Source organism: Heterocephalus glaber, unplaced genomic scaffold (assembly GCF_053883595.1).
Source record: "Heterocephalus glaber isolate CG9 unplaced genomic scaffold, H.glaber_assembly_v1.0 deba00001504, whole genome shotgun sequence".
NCBI classification, from domain to species: domain Eukaryota; kingdom Metazoa; phylum Chordata; class Mammalia; order Rodentia; family Bathyergidae; genus Heterocephalus; species Heterocephalus glaber.
The window spans coordinates 5,561,363-5,580,028 of record NW_028258324.1 but is presented as its reverse complement, the minus strand read 5'-3'; the positions used below and the strand labels follow the sequence as shown (position 1 = coordinate 5,580,028).

Sequence of the window (18,666 nt, the reverse complement as noted above, 5' to 3'; positions counted from 1 at the left end):
TAACTTAGGCTCCCTGACCCTGGATGTCTCTCATGGTTGTGCCTTATCCAGTCACTGGGAGCCCTGAGATGAAGGCATCCCATGGCTGTTTCAAGTCCTAGGTTCAGTTGGCCCCATCCCTAAAATAGTCTGGCCCAGCACCCTCTTCAGGGAATGCTTGGACTGGAGTCACTCACCAGATGTTGTATTTCAGAGCATCCACGTCTTTGTTCCACTGATGCATTCATTTCTCCCTAGAGGCTTCTGGAGTCACCATCCCTCATTGTATCTCCATAGATTTGAGCCTCTTATCTCACACTGTGAGCCAGGAGTCAGGGAGAAAGTGCAGCTTGCCACTTCCTTTTTCTGCATTGAGGTCTGTCTTTTTACTTTCCTTGTGGGCTACAATTCTCCCTTCAGATCTTTTCTGGGTCCTGGGGATCCACCTCCTACGTTTATTTCTTCTCCAAATTGTTATTTTCCAGTGTCTGGATTCTGAATCTGACAGAAGTTGATTTGCTGCTATTTTACTACTCCCATTTTCAATGTGGTCTTTCACTCTCACCTTCAGCCATGCCTGAATTCCTTGAGTCCAGAGCTTTCTGGTTCATTGTATTCAGGAAATGAACTTCTCTAATGCCAGGTTGGGGAGGGGTTACTACTTGGCTGTGTGCATGAAGGAAGAGAAGGGTAAGCTCAATAAATCCATAAATAAATGTGTATTGTTCACCTCATATTCTTAGTAGCTGGTGCCTCCACTGCACACTATGCTATTGCTATATTTTTAAATGCATTTAAGTGTGACTGAGCTCAATCCTATTCTTTGTCTCTTCTTTTTGTCAAAACAGACTTAACTAATTGTGGACATTTACTCTTTCATATAATTGTTCTGCATGTTTGTCAGGTTCAAAAATTCCTGATGAGCTTTTGATTGGAATTTATTTTTATTTTATTACAATGTGAGTTTAACTGATTAATTCAGAGAATATTGGCAATCTTACAATATTAAGTCACTCTATCAATGAACATAGTATGTCTCTCCATTTATTTTATCTTTTATGTCCATCTGAGCTGGGCCAAAGTGGCTCTTGGGACTTCAAATATATGCCCTTGAAGAGAAGGAGCAAAGTCTGCTCCTTCCTTGCTGCTGATTGGCTTGTGCATGTGATTATTGAATTAGAAGTAGCTATTTTTGGATTACACTTTGAGAATGGGGGGAATACATGGCAGACTAAAGGGGTAGCAGGGGCCAGGACTCCTGATCCTGTGGAGAGTCATACCAGCTGTGGATCATCTATAGGAAGAAGAAGTAAGCTTCCCATTTGTTTAAACCACTGTGAGTTTTGTTGTGCTGTTATTCACAGTCACCTTGATCCTGATTAACTAAGCTCTACCCCAGTGGTTCTCTAAGAGGGGCACTCAGAAGAATAGTGGCAGTAGTATCACCTGAAAAGTTATTAGAAACACACATTCATGAATCTCTTATATGGAAGCAGGAACCTGGGTAGGGCTCCATGGTCTGCTTTCAGAAGCCCTCTTCCTGATGTGGCATGTGGTAATGTTTGAGAAGCACTGTTCTCCCTTTTACTCTCTTAGATGCACCACCCACAACAGGATCTCTCCATGGAAGACTGCCCACTTTTTTTAGGAGCAGAGCACAGAGAGTTTCTTGAAAGTGAAAGCTGCTACATGTGTGCTTTGTGTAAGTGCAGCGAGGCCCCTAGCAATTTACTTCTGCTGCATGTGGTGATTCATGAATGGCTGATGAGTGTCATGGCTCCCTGCTGCTGACTTGATGAAAGAGGGAAATTCTAAAAACTTCAAATTTGGCTCATAAGTGACCATCTATGATCAAGACACACTCAGGCCTTCTGATTCTAGATGATTGGCTGATTTATGCATTAATTTAAAGCACTTTCCCCTCTCAATACACCTCATAGCACTACAAGTATGACCTGGTTTTTCATATGTGGAGATGAGATACAAATACACATTTAATGTCAGGAATTGCCTAGGCACACTTTCTGTCAAGTTCTTAATTTAAAAAAATAAGTAAATTTGAAGTCTACTTACTAAAATATGGCTCACATAAAAGTCAACATTTTAAACTGTTTGTTAATTTTGTTAGGGTCTTAGTATTTTGTTATCTGTTTTGCCAAACTGACATAAGTGAAAGCACGTGTTTCTTGATACAAAAAAACAAAACAAAACTAAGATTTTCCATCATAGGACTAGACTAGCTTCAGTCATGGTAGATCTAGAGACCCCCCTCCACATACCATCATGAATTAATCTTTCTATCACTTGGCTCTACTTTCCGCTGTAGGCTCCATTGTTTGAAAGCTTTTTTTTTTTTTTTTTTTAGTACCAATAAGACTTTTTATTCATTGTATTTTCCTGGGGAAAGGAGAAGGGAAGGAAGAGTCAGCACTCGTGTTAGAAAATGATTAGAAAATAGGAAAGGAAGTAAGTGTACAAGGGTACAGCAAAACCAACCATCAAATAGACACCCCGGTGATGGGGTCACCAAAGCCCAAGGGGGCTTGGTCCTGGGAAGTTCAGGAATGGTGTGAAGGATTCAGGGAGAGGACAGGTACATACTTTCCCACCCTCCCCGCTCCATCCCTCTCCATAAATTCAAGATTCCACACAAAGCTTTGGTTTCTAGCAGTAAACATGGAGTTACATTCGTCTGTCTCCTATTAAACAATCTTGAGGCCACTTTGACATAAGTTTCTTGCACCTGCATAAAAGTTCCTGAGTGACTTGAATATACATTCATACTCCCTTTCCTGGTCTCCTGACCCGACTTTCACATAGAAGGCCCCAAGGCTCCCACTTCCTTTTCTCGAGGAATACAAAGCCAGAATATTTATATTAAGAAAAAAAGTTAAAATGCACAAGATATGTCATTCGCACACAGTGCAGTTGGCATCCTGGAGAAAGTGGGACCCAAGGTGCAGTCATCTAAAGGAGCAAATAAATAAAATCACATTGGCCCAGAAAGGGGTGGGAGTGAGTGAGGAGCAGCAGATCTGCAACTATTCTCCCAACCACCCTTTTTGCCTGTCATCATAACACATTGCTTGGAAGAGTTCCCAGCACCACGTCCCAAGATTGGGTTATGAGGAAAAAAAGATGCTAAAAATCCCGTGTTGCTCCTGAGATTCCCTCCCACAGAATGTAGTAGCTTGTAGGTTGGGTCCATTAATCTGATCTCATACCTAATTGATTTCCCTGGCAAGGGAAATATTATTACATGTCCTTCTTTAAAAGGAAAACAACTTCCCTATCCTTGCAGGGGTAAAGCCTCAGCTAAAGCATGCAGGTTCTAGGGTGGCTCTCCCAAAGCCCTCACTTTTATTTGGATAGAACATGGTTGGAGTTCCTTTGCCTCACTCCTTCCCCCCACTGAGGGAAGATGGGGTGATGCTGGGAATCCCGGCCTGAGATACATGGCAGTGTCAGCTACCCCAACCCACCCTATCCCCACTTTCTCCACTGCCGATTGATGCCTGCTCCTTGAAACTTCCTGATAACAAAGAATATCCCCCACCCAGTGTGCTCAATTTTGGGCCTCCGGAAGTCGGGCAGGGCTGTTGAGCTCTTGTTCTTCCTCGAGGAAGTAGACTGGCTTCCCCTGGGAGCTGGGAGCCTGCTGGGCCTTCAGTGGACATGAGGCCACCATATGGTTAATGCTTTGGCAGAAGTGGCACTTCTTAGGCTGGGGTGGCAGCTTGCATTCCTTGGCATGATGGTCTAGACCACCACAGTTGTAGCACCTGTCTCCTTTGGATCTACGCTTCTGCAAGTTCTTCCCCTTGGGTCGCCTCTCACTCCCAATACAGAACACCCCACCGGGACCGGTGACACGGATGGATTTCAGGCCCTTTGCAGACATTTTAAAGGTGAACTCCACTGCCTCACCCTCCTTCAGGCTCCGAAAACCCTCCATGTGCAGCTTACTCTGGTGCACAAAGACGTCCACGGGGGGGGGGGGGGGGGTTCGAGCGCGACTCCGCCGCGGGCGGTCATGGACAGGAAGCCGAACTCCATGCGCACGTTGAACCACTTACAGATGCCTGCACCGTGCAGCGGCTGCGGCTCGTCCGCCGCCCGGGCTGTGTCCGCCGGCGTCTCCTCGGGTGCCTTCTCCGCCGCCTTGGCGCAGCCACCTGCAAGCTGCTGGTTGGACACTGAGCCCATGGTCGTCCGCTGAGCCCGTGGCTCCGGGCCCTTGGTCGGGCGGCTGCTAGCCCCAGTGAAGTCCGGAGGCAAAGGGCTGAAAGCATTTTTTATGTATTGCCCACCAGCTCTGGCTACGTAGTCTTTCTAGCTTATGAAGAAGTTAATGATGTATCATCTTGGGGTCGGGGATTTAGCTCAGTGGTTCCGCCGCCTGCCTTGCAAGTGCAAGGTCCCGAGTTCGATCCCTGGAACCAAAAAAAACCCACCAGAAGTTAATGATGTATCATCTCAAAATATGCCAGAATAGTATGTTGATTATTTCAAGCTGGAATCACATGAGGAACTATAACTTCAGGAGGGCCATTTGTTTGTGTTTTCCTATACCTGACAAGTGATAAAGATTATTTTGGGAGTAGTGTTTTTCCTATACTGAGGTGACCTTAATGCATTAATCCTCAGCACTTTCCCCTTTCACTATACCTCATAGCACTACAGACCCACAACCTTATTCATCAGATACTGGTATTTGGGACTATAATAAACCTGAATGAACTCACTGGAGTAATCCTTGTCTTCCAGTGACTTTCATAACTTGCCCCACATATCACTTAGACACACCCCTAGAATTTACTGTATCAGTCCAGAATTCCACTTGTTCTGTTATTCCTTCATGAATTGATTGTCCTTTGTCTAACAAGCATAAAGAATCTTCTTTTGTATGTTTCTTCAGACATTATCCTCTTGTGAAAATCCTGATGTATAGAAACTTAGTAATCTTATATACTTTTGTCTAGTTAATCAGCCTTGTATTGACATGGTTCCCAGATCCAGCTGAAGAAGCTACATAATTGCTAAGGGATAGTAGAGAGTATCTTCTTCTTCTATCCTACCAAAACCAGTAGTGCCAACTTAGCATCAGAACTCACTCTCATTGGCCTGGCATAGGTCATGCATTCATCCTTAAACCAATCAAATATATTATCAGTGTTCTGATATTCTTGTAAGCACTTGTGCATCCTAGAATGAGACTGGCTATGTAATATGTCTGACACTCAGGAGCACCCATATTGGTATCTTCTCTACAGCTTTTCCATCCTGTCTTTGGGGGGATATCAAGTGCCAATCAGGGTTTAGAAGAGCAGAACTATGTCTGAGGATTAGATATTAATGAGTTTTACCAGCAATTTACAGAGCCAGAAAATTAATGAGTCACAGAAACATGTATACAAAGACATTGCATTAGAAGAGATGTACACAGAGAAAGGCAAAGACAAAGGGAGAAAGCAACATAAACACTCCATAGTAGGGGGCAGACAGAGATAGAGAGACATAAAACCAACACATACAGAGAGAGAGAGAGAGAGAGAGAGAGAGAGAGAGAGAGAGAGAGAGAGAGAGAGAGAGAAACATTCCCAGAGAGAAATGATAATTTGTAGAATCTGAGAATGAAGTGTATATTGGGTACAACGGATCTGGATGATTGGCTGAAAAAATGATTTGGGGATGATAGGACACTTGTTTCTAGGTAGTAGGATTTTAGTCATGTAAAGCCAAATCATATATATTCATTCATTACAGAAATATTTATTGAAACAACAAAAGATAAAACCCAATTTAAAATAATTTCTAAGCCCTTGAGTAGACATTTGTTCAAAGAAGATACTCTACAAATGGCTAATAATCACATAAGTATGCTCAACATCCTTAGTCATTAGGGAAATATAAATCAAACCACAATGAAACACCACTTCACACCAATAAGATGATAATAATTTATAAGAATGACAAGAATATACAAAACTGTAACCTTTGGACATGACCGGTGGGTGTATAAAATGGCACAAATGCTAATCACTTATAGTAGCATTAAGAACCAAAAGTACAAGCAATCTAATATCTATCAACTGATACATGGAAAAAAACCAGATATATGGAAAAGCAGTATGATGTATCCATGCATTGGAATATTATTCAGTAATAGAGTACTGAATACTGTTACAGTGTGAATGAACCTTGTAAATACTATGTTCAGTGAAAGAGGCCAGATAAAAATACTGTATGACTATGATTCTATTTATAGGATATACGCACAATAGCCAAATCTATGGAGATAGAATGCACATTAGGGTTTGCCAGGGCCTGGGGAGGTAGTGGGGAATATCTCTTATCTGTATGGGGTTTTCTTTTAGGGTGATACAATTGGTTTAGAACTCGATATATGTGGTGGTTGTTTAACAATGGTAATGCACTAGATGCCACTGACTTGCTCATCTTATGTTAATGATTAATCTTATATGTTAATCCCAAAATAGTGTTAGTCATATGAATTTCACTTTAATCACACACACACACACGCATACACACACACGAGTTCTGTTCTCTCATGTGATGATCAGTGAAATGTAGCCATAGGAACAGACACAGAAAGCAGCTCAGGAAACAGTTACTGTCCTCATAGGTCATATAGTGGGCATCACTGAGTCACCACAGGGTCACAGGGGGAGATCTAGATTCTGGGTGATGGCAGCAGATGAGAAAGAGCAGGGCTTAGCCCTAGGACTTGACGTTTTCAAGTAAAGGACAGGCAGGTCAGCTAGTCAGCTAGTCAGTAAGCAGGACTGGCTTGTCATGAGAGATAGAACCACTCTGTGTTGGGTATGTGCTAGAGCAGGTGTGTCCAACACACAGCCTTTGGGCCACATGCAACCTTGGACAGCTAATAATGTGGCTCTGCAAGGGTGTAAGCTTTTAACATTGTTGTTTTTAGTAGTATTTTTAATGGCTCAATTGTGTAATATTCAAGTATGAACTGTGTCAAAGACAGCAGAAAACGTGTGTGTGTGTGTGTGTGTGTGGCGAAGTGTAGAGCTAACCCTGCCTGATGCATCTGACACACACAGTCAGTCAAATTTAAACCTCTGTAACAGAGGTTACATGTGCTTGGGCAACTTGCTGAGTAAAATGCAGAGATCACCAATAATAGTACTTAAATATACCTACCTGTGTATGCCTTTGAAGACAGGTGTTAATTGTCATTAAGCAATCATGTAAGTTTTCTTTTCTAATTATTACAATTGGGTTTTATGTTATTTCATAAAATAATTTAATAAGTTAAAAACTATAAAAGGAAGGCTTGTTATTCATATACATAAACTATGTTATGTATTTTATATGCAGCTCAAGACAATCCCTTTTCACACACTGCAGCCTGAGGGAGCCAAAAGATTAGACACCTACGTGCTGGAGGCTAGCTGAGAGCCCTGCTCCTCTGCGGCTCCCCTTCAAGTGAGAGGGACAGAAAACAGATGGAAATTTTCTTTAACCATTCATCTGTTGAGGCATTTGTAGGAAAATGGATGTAATTTGAGACCATAATATTAAGTGAAATATATATGACCTATCATATATATAGGGTTATATATATAATATATGATAACTATATCATATCTATCATATATATGATAGATAAATAGGAAGTAAGGAGATCTCTTTTCAAATGAATAGGGGATCAAGAGATAGAGGAAGGAAGAGGGAGAGGAGGGAAAGGGGATGGAAACAAAAAGAATCAAAGGGCAAAAATATGACGAAAATGGAGTTTTTGCAAATGGGAATAGGACCAAGAGTTGGAAAGAGCAAGAAGGAAGGGAAAGTGTAGGAGTGAAAAAAAAGAAGTGTTATAAAAAAAGATGTGTTATGTACATGTACCAACTCCCCATGAAAAATGTGATCATTATGTACTGCAAATAAAAACTAATAATTTCTCATTTTTTATGGCTGAGTAGTACTCCATTTTATTAAAAAAACCACATTTTCTTTATCCAGTCTCCAGTTGATGGGCGTTTGGGCTGCTTCCAAGTTTTAGCTATCACAAACTGTGCTGCTATGAACATGGGCACACATATATCACTGTGATTATGATTCTTTTAATTCTTTGGGGAAGATACCCAGCAGGGGAATAGCTGGGTCAAATGGGACTTCCAGTCCTAGTTCTTTGAGGTATCTCCATACTGATTTCCACAGTGCTTGCACCAGTCTACACTCCCACCAGCAGTGGAGCAAGGTTCCTCTTTCCCCACAGCATCACCAGCATTTGTTATTGGTTGATTTCATGATAGCAGCCATTCTTTCTGGAGTGAAATGGAATCTCAGCGTTGTTTTCATTTGCATCTCTCGAATGACCAGTGATGTTGAACATTTTTTCATGTATTTATTTGCTATTTCTACTTCTTTGTCTGAGAAATGTCTGTTCATTTCAGATGCCCATTTTTGGATTGGGTCTTTAAATTTGGGAGGTCTGATCTTTTTAAGTTCTTTATAGATTCGAGATAGTAGACCTTTGTCTGAGGAAAAGCAGGTGAAGATTTTTTTCCCACATTGTGGATTGTCTCTTCACACTGCTGGTGGTTTCTCTTGCTGTGCAGAAGCTTTTTAATAAGAAGAGATCCCACTTGTTGATTGTTTGTGCTAGTTCATGGGCAACTGAGGTTTTGTTCATAAAATCTTTTCCTACACCGATGTCTTCAAGGGTTCTACCTAACCTCTGCTCCAACTGGTTCAGAGTTTCTATTTTAATATTTAGATCTTTAATCCATTTTGATTTTAGTTTAGTGCATGGTGAGAGATATAGGTATAGTTTTAATCTAAGTGGATGCACACTGAGGCGATACTCTTAAGTGAAATAAATAGGACACACATGTATAAATACCGAATAGTTTCTCTGGTGTGAGAAACTGAAAGTGTAAATAAGGACTAAAACGTATAATAGGTAATGTGAAATAGGAATAAAAGGGGCAAAGTGGAAGGAAGTGGGAGGAATAGGGGAAAGGATAGAAGGGAATGGGATTAATATGAGAAAATGGAAAAATAGGAACAAAATCTTTGTAAATAGGGAGGAATGGAGGGGTTGAAGGGAGGGCTGGGCAAGGGTGAAAAATAAGAACCAAGAGATATCATGTAAAGGTGCAAATTTCCACTGATGAATGTCATTATATTGTATACCTAAAATGTACCAATGATTAGAATGAATAATCAACAATCCAAAATAGGAAGAAAAGGTCCAAAGGGGTAGGGGTAGTGGGAGGGGCAGGGGAAAGGAAAGAAGGGAAAGGAAAAATGCTGAGAAATGGAAAAAATGGGAATAAAGTCTTTGTAAATAGGGAAGGGTGGAGGGCATGAAGGGAGGGCTAGGAATGGGGAAAAAATAAGAACCAACATGCATTATGTAAAGGTACAATTCCCAATGAGAAATGTAATTGTGTTGTATACCTACAATGTACCAATAAAAGAATTTAACAAAAAATAATAAAAAAATAAAAATAAAAACTAATAAAAAAACTAGATGGACAGTAAAGTGAAATACCTTTGGCTTGTGATGAGAACTTTGCACATAGAAAACAGAACCAAAAGGAAAGCCACTGAAGTTAGGAGGACAAAGGAATCCCTAAGGGAAGAGCAACTGACCTGTGCAGAGACAAAGCTGAGTGACGTGAAGAGGACCCCCAACGAAGCAGGCAGCGAGTGCAAAGTCCTGAGAAGGAGCATGCTTAGCATGACCTGCTCCAGAGGTCTGATGAATAGCAGAGCATCCAGGGAATACCTCAGGAGGGTGCAGTGGTCAGGGCCAGAGCAGTCAGGGTCACGAGAACCACGAGGGGGAAGGAGGAGGACTTTTCACCTCATTCTCAATTGAGTGGGAAGGCTTTGGAGGATGAAAAGCAAAGAATGGCACACAGCTCAGGGCTGCCATTTATATAGACAGCAGTGAGGAGTCTCTCTAGAGTTGGTGGCCTTGGTGACCCTGCAGCTAAACCCTCCTACCTAGGGCAGACATTGCTAATCACCACAAGCCCTGCTCATCCCACATGAGGCTCTCACACCCTTCTGCCCCCAGAGCCCCAGGCATACCCTGCTGATCACCCAGAGCAAAATTTTGAGGGAAGCTTTAATCTGTCATTATTTTCTCTGACACTTTGTCAAGAGAGGGACCTCCAGCGGCTTGTCTAAAAAAGATGTAGTGACACATATAGTATTCAGAGCAGACCTGGTCAGTTCTTTATTGGAAAAGGGATGCAGTCTGTAATGCGACAAACTTGAGATCCTAGGAAGATATCAAGCTGAAGTTGTAGGTGGCTTCCTGTGAGCTCATAGCTGCCCTGAAAAGTGTCATGGAATTGGCAAATATGACCATGCCAACAGTTCTGCATATTTCGGACCGCATTGAGCATATCACAGTATCGCTGGCGGACGAGCCACATTCGGATGCAAGACTGCAGCTTTACAGTTGCCCAGATTTGCCGCTTGTAGAGCTCCAGTGCTTCCCACTTCTTCTTCTCCAGTTGCCTGGCTCGTGTCTGCCTCCACCAGCACTGAATGACCCACGCCCTGAGGGTGGCATGTAACAGTGTTCTTCGCAGCAGCGTGCCCCGCCACCAGGCTTGGATCTTTGTGCTTGCCTGTACCATGTCAGCAGGTGCCACCTTCTTTGAAGAGAAGGAATTTCAAGGAAAGAACAAGGACACTTCAATACATATTCTCCAAAACTTTAGTCCCAGAGTATTTTAAGAAAGTCCCCTGATCCTCTGTCAACCATCATCTCTTCCTCTTAAGTCCAAGAATCCTGTGCAGGGCAGCAGGTAGACAGACACTGGAGACCAGGAAGGTGCCTACCTCTGGCTGCTCCTCTCTGCCATGTCAGTTAATGGACACACACACACCTCCACCGCTGGGTCTCAGCGTCCCCATTCCTAGATGTGAGCCCTCCTGCTCTCGCTATCTCACCTGGTTTTCCATGGACCTGGTTGGCCAGTTTGGAGCAAGAATCCTGTGATCCATAGGCTCCACCTGGGTCTGACCACCTACCTAGCACCCCTCACCTGCCCTTCAGACCCTCCTACCTGCTGGGGAGTGGCATCCTTTGCTCCCCCTGCCCTCTCTTCCCTGACTCCACCCCCATCCACGGCCTGCTCCTCCCTCTGTTACATCCCAATATTAAAAGTTTCCCTGCTCCACACACTTTGGAGCCTTTCTCATTTATTTCTCACAGTCACTGCTTTTGGCCCACACCTTAAACTTCTACTAACACACACATGCATGCACACATGTGTACATGCTCCCGCAGAAATCTGGGCTTAGCTTAGTGTCCCTTAGCTTGGCCATGCATTCCCCAAACAGCCCTCATGATGCTACTCCCCAACTTTCAAGCTCCCACTCCTCAGAGTTTCTTCTTCCCCAACCAAGTCTGCCTGCCTCAGTTATCTGCCTTTCTCAGGCTGATAGAGCAACTGGAGAATAAAACAGCAAAGCATGAGTCAATCCCTATTCATCCAGCCTTGGATAAGACACCCACTTCTGCAGATTTACTGGGACATTTTTTGGTTTCTAGTGGTTATTTTGAATAATAGTTAATAGGAACACAATTTACTCATAAAAGCACTTTATTTTGGACAGTATATTCCATGGCCATTCAATACTGTGAGCCACAGAGAAGACCAACATAAGTCTGGTGACAAGGGTCAGAGATGTGTGAAGTCAGAGGACACCCCTAGCCTTGGAAACTGGCACCACCTACCTCTGGCTAGGGTTGATGTTCTTGGGCCTTACCTTTTTCATGGCTTTCTTTTTCAAATTTTTTGCATCATATTTGGTTACGGTTTCTCTAAATTGGACACCCTTCTGTAATCAAAGTCAAAGGAGGGAGGTTTATATGGGTTGCTCTTGGTACAGCTCAGTACCAATTTTTAATTTTTTCCTTACCCAGCATCCCTAGACATAGGGCCCATTCTCTGATTAACTGTGAAAATCTACCTTCCCCTGCCTCCAATTCTGGGGGGCACTGGTTGACTCAAAGTGTTGACCCCTGACTTGCAGATTGATTCCTCAAATCCCCTCAGGCCTGTGATCCCCTAAATCGCCATGGGTTAGGGTCTAAATGGTTGCATCATGAGTCTATAGACATGAGTCTATACTCCTCCACAAGTTGGCAGGAAGAACAGAAGAGGGGAGAGAGCAATTGTGTCATAGGGCACCTATGATGCTGGCATTATGATGGATCCCTTTTTCCCTTGTTGGGGAAAATGTTCATTCCTTCCTGCAGATATGCTCAAAATGTGGTTACAGAGGCAAGGCACTAGAAACACTGGTTCACTGACATAAAGGTATATAAAGTTAGTCATTTTGGTCAGGTAAAATAATATACATTAAGAAAATTTAAATATGTGTCAATAAGGAATTCAATACATGGATTTCAGTTCATCATGCAGTGGAACCAAATAATGATGAGAAAGAGTTTATGACAAATGACTTAACAGATGATTTATGAATGGCCCACAAACACTAGAAAAAATGCCCAACATTATCAATCATGAAAGATGGAGGGGGTGAAGGGCGCACAGATAATGGGGAAAAAATAGGAACCAAGATACATCATGTACAGGTATAAGCACCAAATGATAAATGTAAACGTATTGTATACCTAAAATGTACCAATAAAAGAATTTAAGCAAAAAAATTGGTAAAATAATTAAGCTATATATAAAAAGAATCATACATCATGATCTAGTTGGGTCCCACTTTATTCACTATTTGAAAATGAATTGATGTAATTTACCATTTTTCCAGGCTGAAGCAGAAAAATAATATGACCATCTCAATTGATGTTGAAAAAGCATTTGATAAAATTAAATGATTCAAGATAAAAAGAAAAACATGCTCAGAAAAATGGGCTGGAAAAAGAGCATCTGCTTAAAATCCTACAGAAACATTACACTTACTAGTGAAGCCCTGAATGCTTTTCCACTCAACTGGAAACAAGGCAAGGATGTCAATGCTCCTCAATCTTATGTCACTGAGTGCTGGAAATTAGAGCAAGGGCAATATGGTGAGCAAAGGAAATAAAAGGCACACTGATCATAAAGTCAGAAAGAAAACTGTTTTTGCAGATGGCATGATTGTACATGGAGAAAAGCCTAAGCAATGTACAAAGATTAAAAAACACCTAGAACTAATAAGTGAGTTCATCAAGGTCACAGGGAACAAACAAAAATATTACATTTCTATCAAAGTAGATTAAAGATCTACATATTAAAACAGAAACACTAAACTTGCTGGAAGATAAGTTAGGTAGAACTCTTGAAGACATTGGCATAAGAAAAGACTTTATGAACAAAACCTCAGTAGCATGGGAGCTAGCACAAAGAATCAACAACTGGGATCTCATTTTATTAAAAACCTTCTGCACAGCAAGAAAAACCACCAACAGAGCTAAGAGACAACCTACAATGTGGGAAAAAATTTTTAGCAGCTGTACCTCAGACAAAGGACTACTATCTAGAATATATAAGGAACTGAAAAAAATCAGACCCCTAAATTCAAAGACCCAATTCAAAACTGGGCATCTGAAATGAGCAGACATTTCTCAGACAAAGAAGTAAAAGCAGCAAATAAATATATGAAAAACGTTCAACATCACTCATCATTCGAGAGATGCAAATGAAAACAACGCTGAGATTCCACTTCACCCCAGGAAGAATAGCTGCTATCAAGAAACCAACCAATAACAAATGCTGGTGGAGGTGTGGGGAGACAGGAACCCTTCTCCATTGTTGGTGGGAGTGCAGACTGGTGCAACCACTGTAGAAATCAGTATGGAGACACCTCAAAGAACTAGGGCTAGAGGTCCCATTTGACCCAGCTATTCCCCTGCTGGGTATCTTCCCAAAAGAATTAAAAGAATCATACCACAGCAATATATGTGCACCCATGTTTACAGCAGCATAGTTTGTAATAGCTAAATCTTGCAAAAAGCCCAAGTGCCCATCAACTGGAAACTGGATAAAGAAGATGTGGTTTTTAAAAAATAAAATGGAGTACTACTTAGCCATAAAGAATGAGAAACTAGAGACATTTATAGCTAAATGGATGCATACTGAGGCCATACTCTTAAGTGAAGTAAATAGGACACACATGTAAATGCCGAATAGTTTCTCTAGTGTGAGAAACTGAAAGTGTAAATAAGGGTTAAAATGATTAAAATGAATAATTGATAATTTGAAATAGGAAAAAAAGGTCCAAAGTTGTAGAGAAAGTGGGAGAGGAAGGGGAAAGGAAAGAAAGGAAAGGAAAAATTATGAGAAAAGAAAAAAACTGAAATACAGTCTATATAAATAGGGAAGGGTGGAGGGGGTGAAGGGCTCACAGGTAATGGGGAAAAAATAAGACCCAAGATACATCATGTACAGGTACAAGCACCCAATGATAAATGTAAACATGTTGTATATCTAAAATGTACCAATAAAAGAATTTAAACAAAAAATTAAAAAATTTAAAAAATAAGTGTTTCAGTTACTTGTAAAAAATATTACATTTCTACCTACTAACAATGAACTCATGATCTCCAATTGAAAAATAAATTCCACTTAATAACTCTAATAAGTGAAATACTAAATTGTAAATCTAACAAAGCATGTACAGAATTTGTATGTAAGAACTATAAAACACTGATACAAAAATCAGAGATATGAGTAAAAAGACATAAGAATCTCATTCATGGGTTATAAGACTCAATAGAGTAAACAAGTCAATTCTGCCTACGTTGTCAGCTTTCCATCCATACCTATCTATGGAATATTCTTTGAAACCATTCCGGCAGGGGAGGTGGGGGATCTCATTGCCATGTGGGAAGGGTGGAGGTCCATGCTCCCCACTCTGCCTTGGGTGCCATGGGTCAGGATGGGGCCACAGATTTTTCTGTGGTGTTTGGGTAGAGTACAGAAGTTATTTTCTGAGTGTTTTATCATAACAGTCTGCCTAGTTTCTGGTGTTTTGGCTAGAGCATTTGTTTTGCTTTATTGTTTGTTTTGGGTATGTGGGGTCACCTGTTGGTGTCTCCTGGATGATAGCTTCTTCAGCTCCATGCCTTTTATCAATTAGATTAGCACAGAGACTGAGAATAAGCATATAGGCATTTTCATAGCAAATCAAAACAGTAATACTATGAATGTTCAGTCTTGTGATTAAAAATAAATCTCATGTTCTGTTTTTTAATATATATTTCTCAAAATTGATTTTTATTGTTTTACAAAAGAACTGATCTGTGATGGATCCAACTGTGTCCAACCTGTCACCTGCCACTTGCTTGCCCTCTTTTTTTGAGTGAAGAGGAATTTGTAGTAGGCTACATAAAAATATATAATATAGTTAATAAATATAAGTAACAAAACTCTTATTTTTTCTAACTTTATTATAACTTTAAAAAGAGAAAGGGAGGAAAAAGGCAGGTCACAGGTTGGACATAGCTGGCAGAGATATTTAAAATGTTCCTTCCCCAGACACGTAGGAAGCAGTGGTCTCAGGTGTAGCTGAGGGAGAATGAAATTCAAAGTCATTGGAGGTGAAACAACTGGTCAGTTGTTTGGAAGTACTGTCCAGCCAATGGTCCAAATGAATAATTGTGCCATACAAGGGAGGAAGCGACAGTTGTAGGGATGTCCTACATGTGTTCAGCACCCTTGGGAAGCTTGTGCTGAGGAGTGAGGAAGGGAGGCACTGAGCCTTTGCTCCAGCATAGTTTTGCAAGAAGCAACAAATCAGGCAAAGAAAAGGACCCCTAGTGAGTTTGTCACCATCAGACACTGGTTGTTCTCTAATAGTTGGTCCTTTCCCAGGTGATTCTGAGGACCCACAAGAGCTGGGTAGGGTTTTCCCTCTACTTTTGTCCTGCCTGTATCCACAGGCACTTGTGCTCGTGGTCTGAGCTGCATTGTCCTAATTTATGAAGTGGGGATACCCTTGTTTTGTGGACTCCACAGGTTCATAGAACTAGCAGAAATACTTCTTAATGGAAAAGGCCCCCCATGGGTATGAGGAGCCAAAGGATCCCCATGAAGAGGAACCTCTGCATCTATGCTTGCACCTCAGTCCTGAACCAGCCTAGGATGCTGCCTCCTGACATGGCTTCTGGGGTTCTGCCTCTCTTCACTTCTATTGACATCTGTGCCTACCTCTAGTCACATCATAGCCCTACAGACCCAGAATGACCATTATCTACCTTTATACTTTTCACTTATTTAACTTTCCACTTCCATGTATGCTGTGCAGGTGAATGAGGGGATCTAGGGGACAGGAGACCAATCCTGAACCAACTCAGTAGGATCAGAGATGGTTCCTTAATTTCCAGGCACCCTGATGTGAGGGGTCAATAGTCCCATGTTCTCTTACATACCTTCAACTTTTTTCCCTTAGGTTCTTTTTTTCCACCCTTAGGTTCTTTATCTTGATTAGCCTTCTGCAATCAGAATGGGGTGGGGGTGGGAGAATGGGTGAAGACCAGCTTCTGTGCAAAATCCCCAAAGTTCCCGCTCCTCACTCTGCCTAGGTTCCATAGAGTCATCTGGAACTTCCCATTGCTGGTATATCTCTCCATCCCCAGGGGAGTGAGCCTGATGGAATCTTTCACAACACTGACTGCCCGTGATGGAGAGGGGCCTCAGGTGTTCATCCCTTTCTGTTTGCTGCTCCTTTAACTCAAGCAGGGTCAGGACAAGTGATGAAAGGAGAGATGGCCACGATGTCCTCATACCCCTACAGACCCAGGCTGACCCTTATTTACCTTTCCACTTCCCATTGTTAAACTTTTCACTTCCATATATGCTGTGCAGATGTATGAGTAGGGGACTTAGGCGACAGGAGACCAATCCTGAACCAACTCAGTAGGATCAGAGATGGCTCCTTAACTTCCAAGGACCCTGAAGTCAGGGGTCAATAGTTTCATGTTCTCTCACCTACATACCTTCAACTCCTTTTTTTCCTTAGGTTCTTTGTCTTGATTAGCCTTCTGCAATCAGAATGGGGTGGGAGAATGGGTGAGGACTAGCTGTTGTGTGAAGTCCCCAAAGCCCCTGCTCTCTACTCTGTCTAGGTTCCATAGAGTCATCTGGAACTTCCCATTGCTGGTATATGTCTCCATCCCCAGGGGAGTGAGTGTGATGGAATCTTACACAACACTGATTGCCCATGATGGAGAGGGGCCTCAGGTGTTCATCCCTTTCTCGTTGCTGCTCCTTTAACTCGGCCAGGGTCAGGACAGGTGGTGGAGGGAGAGATGGTCATGATGTCACAAGGGCAGATGTGACCCAAGGACTAGGCTATTGTCTTCAGGCTCACAGATGTTGGAGGAAGAGGAAACACTTGCCTCTTTCCTTCCTGCCAGGGATGGATCAGAGTCCTCAGAGTTGGTGAGTCTGTCCTGTCCCAAGGATGACCTCTGCTTCAGCCCACTGTCAGGCCCATCTTTTACCAGCTACCAAGTAGCTCATGTTGTCACAGGAGCACATGGCTCTCTGTCAAGTAACAATTTTGTTAATATCCTTTCCCAGATCATCTTGGCTTTTTAACTTTTTTATGGTTGTCTTTCATTCCACAGACATTTTTAATTTTACACTCAGGTCTTTTAACACTTAATTGTAATGTTTATAAAAAAGACCTTAATGAACATTGCGTTAATGTAGTCCACAAGGATGTAATAAAAAAAACAGGAATCAGGAGTCTCCTGACTTATTCCCCTAAGATTCTCTCATTGCTGATACAGCCATTTAACTCTTATGTATTTCTTTGTGATATACCTCAAAGCATGTTGTTTTGAAAATTCTTATTTTTTACTTTTATTCTTTATTGACTTCTTTCCATACAGGTGAAGACTTCTTTCTGTCCTCCTGGAAACATGACAACAAGGTCATGTAGAGGTCCAGGAAAGTTCTCTCTGAGTGCATGCCATTCTGGGCACATGTTCTCTCTAGTATTTCTTATGCTGTGTTCCTCAGTGCCCAGGCAAAGGCTGTGGCTGTGGCAGGTCCCAGATGCCTCTACGAGGGTGAGGGTGGGCTGAACCACATAGTTCTGTGTTGGGAGGTGGGTGTGGGATCCATGTAAATCTGCCATACTCAATCCTGGTATCTTTGGTCCTGGTTACACTTCCATCTCAGAGGGCAAATGCATCAATGTCAGAGGGCAGCATGCTCTGCTCCCTTCCATGTTGTAGTCTGAGCTCTCAGCACAGCACTCTCAACAAGTTTGTGTCAGAGCTACTGCTGTGAGCCAAGCTTGTCTCACAAGGCCATCATCCACCCAGGTAATGCAGTGGAGTGTCTGTGAATCCCAGAGATGAGAACTTGTTGGGGATTCTGAACCCTGGAGCAGTACAAACTCAGACAACAGGACCACCCCACCCCTTTTTTTTTTTGGTACCAGGGATTGAACTCAGGACCTTGTGCTTGCAAGGCAGGCACTGGAACCACTGAGCTAAATCTCCAGCCCTAGGACCCCTCTTGAGATAGCTCCTGGCCATATTTGCTCTGGGAGATCACTGGCAAATTCAACAGATTTCTCTAAAGCAAGCCTGCTGAGCAGACCTAGATCTTTTATTTATTCAGGCTATATATATATACAGGATACAGGCTTCTTTGCTTAGCTGGTTCTCTCTTTCACCTTTACCCTCTCAGAGTGGAG

At 42.1% G+C, this 18,666-nt stretch overlaps 1 protein-coding gene and 1 pseudogene across 2 annotated transcripts; both read right to left on the bottom strand.

Moving 5' to 3' along the window:
* Nucleotides 1-3,024: 3,024 nt before the first annotated feature.
* Nucleotides 3,025-4,423, bottom strand: LOC101724095 (protein lin-28 homolog A pseudogene; annotated as a pseudogene).
* Nucleotides 4,424-10,195: 5,772 nt separating this feature from the next.
* LOC110344734 (IQ domain-containing protein F5-like) lies at nucleotides 10,196-17,281 on the bottom strand. Of its 2 annotated transcripts, XM_087186131.1 has the most exons (5): nucleotides 17,160-17,281; nucleotides 16,952-16,996; nucleotides 16,385-16,447; nucleotides 11,767-11,838; nucleotides 10,196-10,646 (listed from the first exon to the last, which is right to left on the bottom strand). In XM_087186131.1, exons 1-5 carry the CDS (start codon nucleotides 17,175-17,177, stop codon nucleotides 10,212-10,214), a joined length of 633 nt encoding a protein of 210 aa, XP_087042257.1. In that variant the 5' UTR covers nucleotides 17,178-17,281; the 3' UTR covers nucleotides 10,196-10,211. The 2 variants fall into 2 exon arrangements, with proteins under 2 accessions (XP_087042257.1, XP_087042258.1); XM_087186132.1 differs by lacking the exon at nucleotides 16,952-16,996 and having other exon boundaries at nucleotides 17,160-17,266.
* Between the last annotated feature and the right edge of the window lie 1,385 nt (nucleotides 17,282-18,666).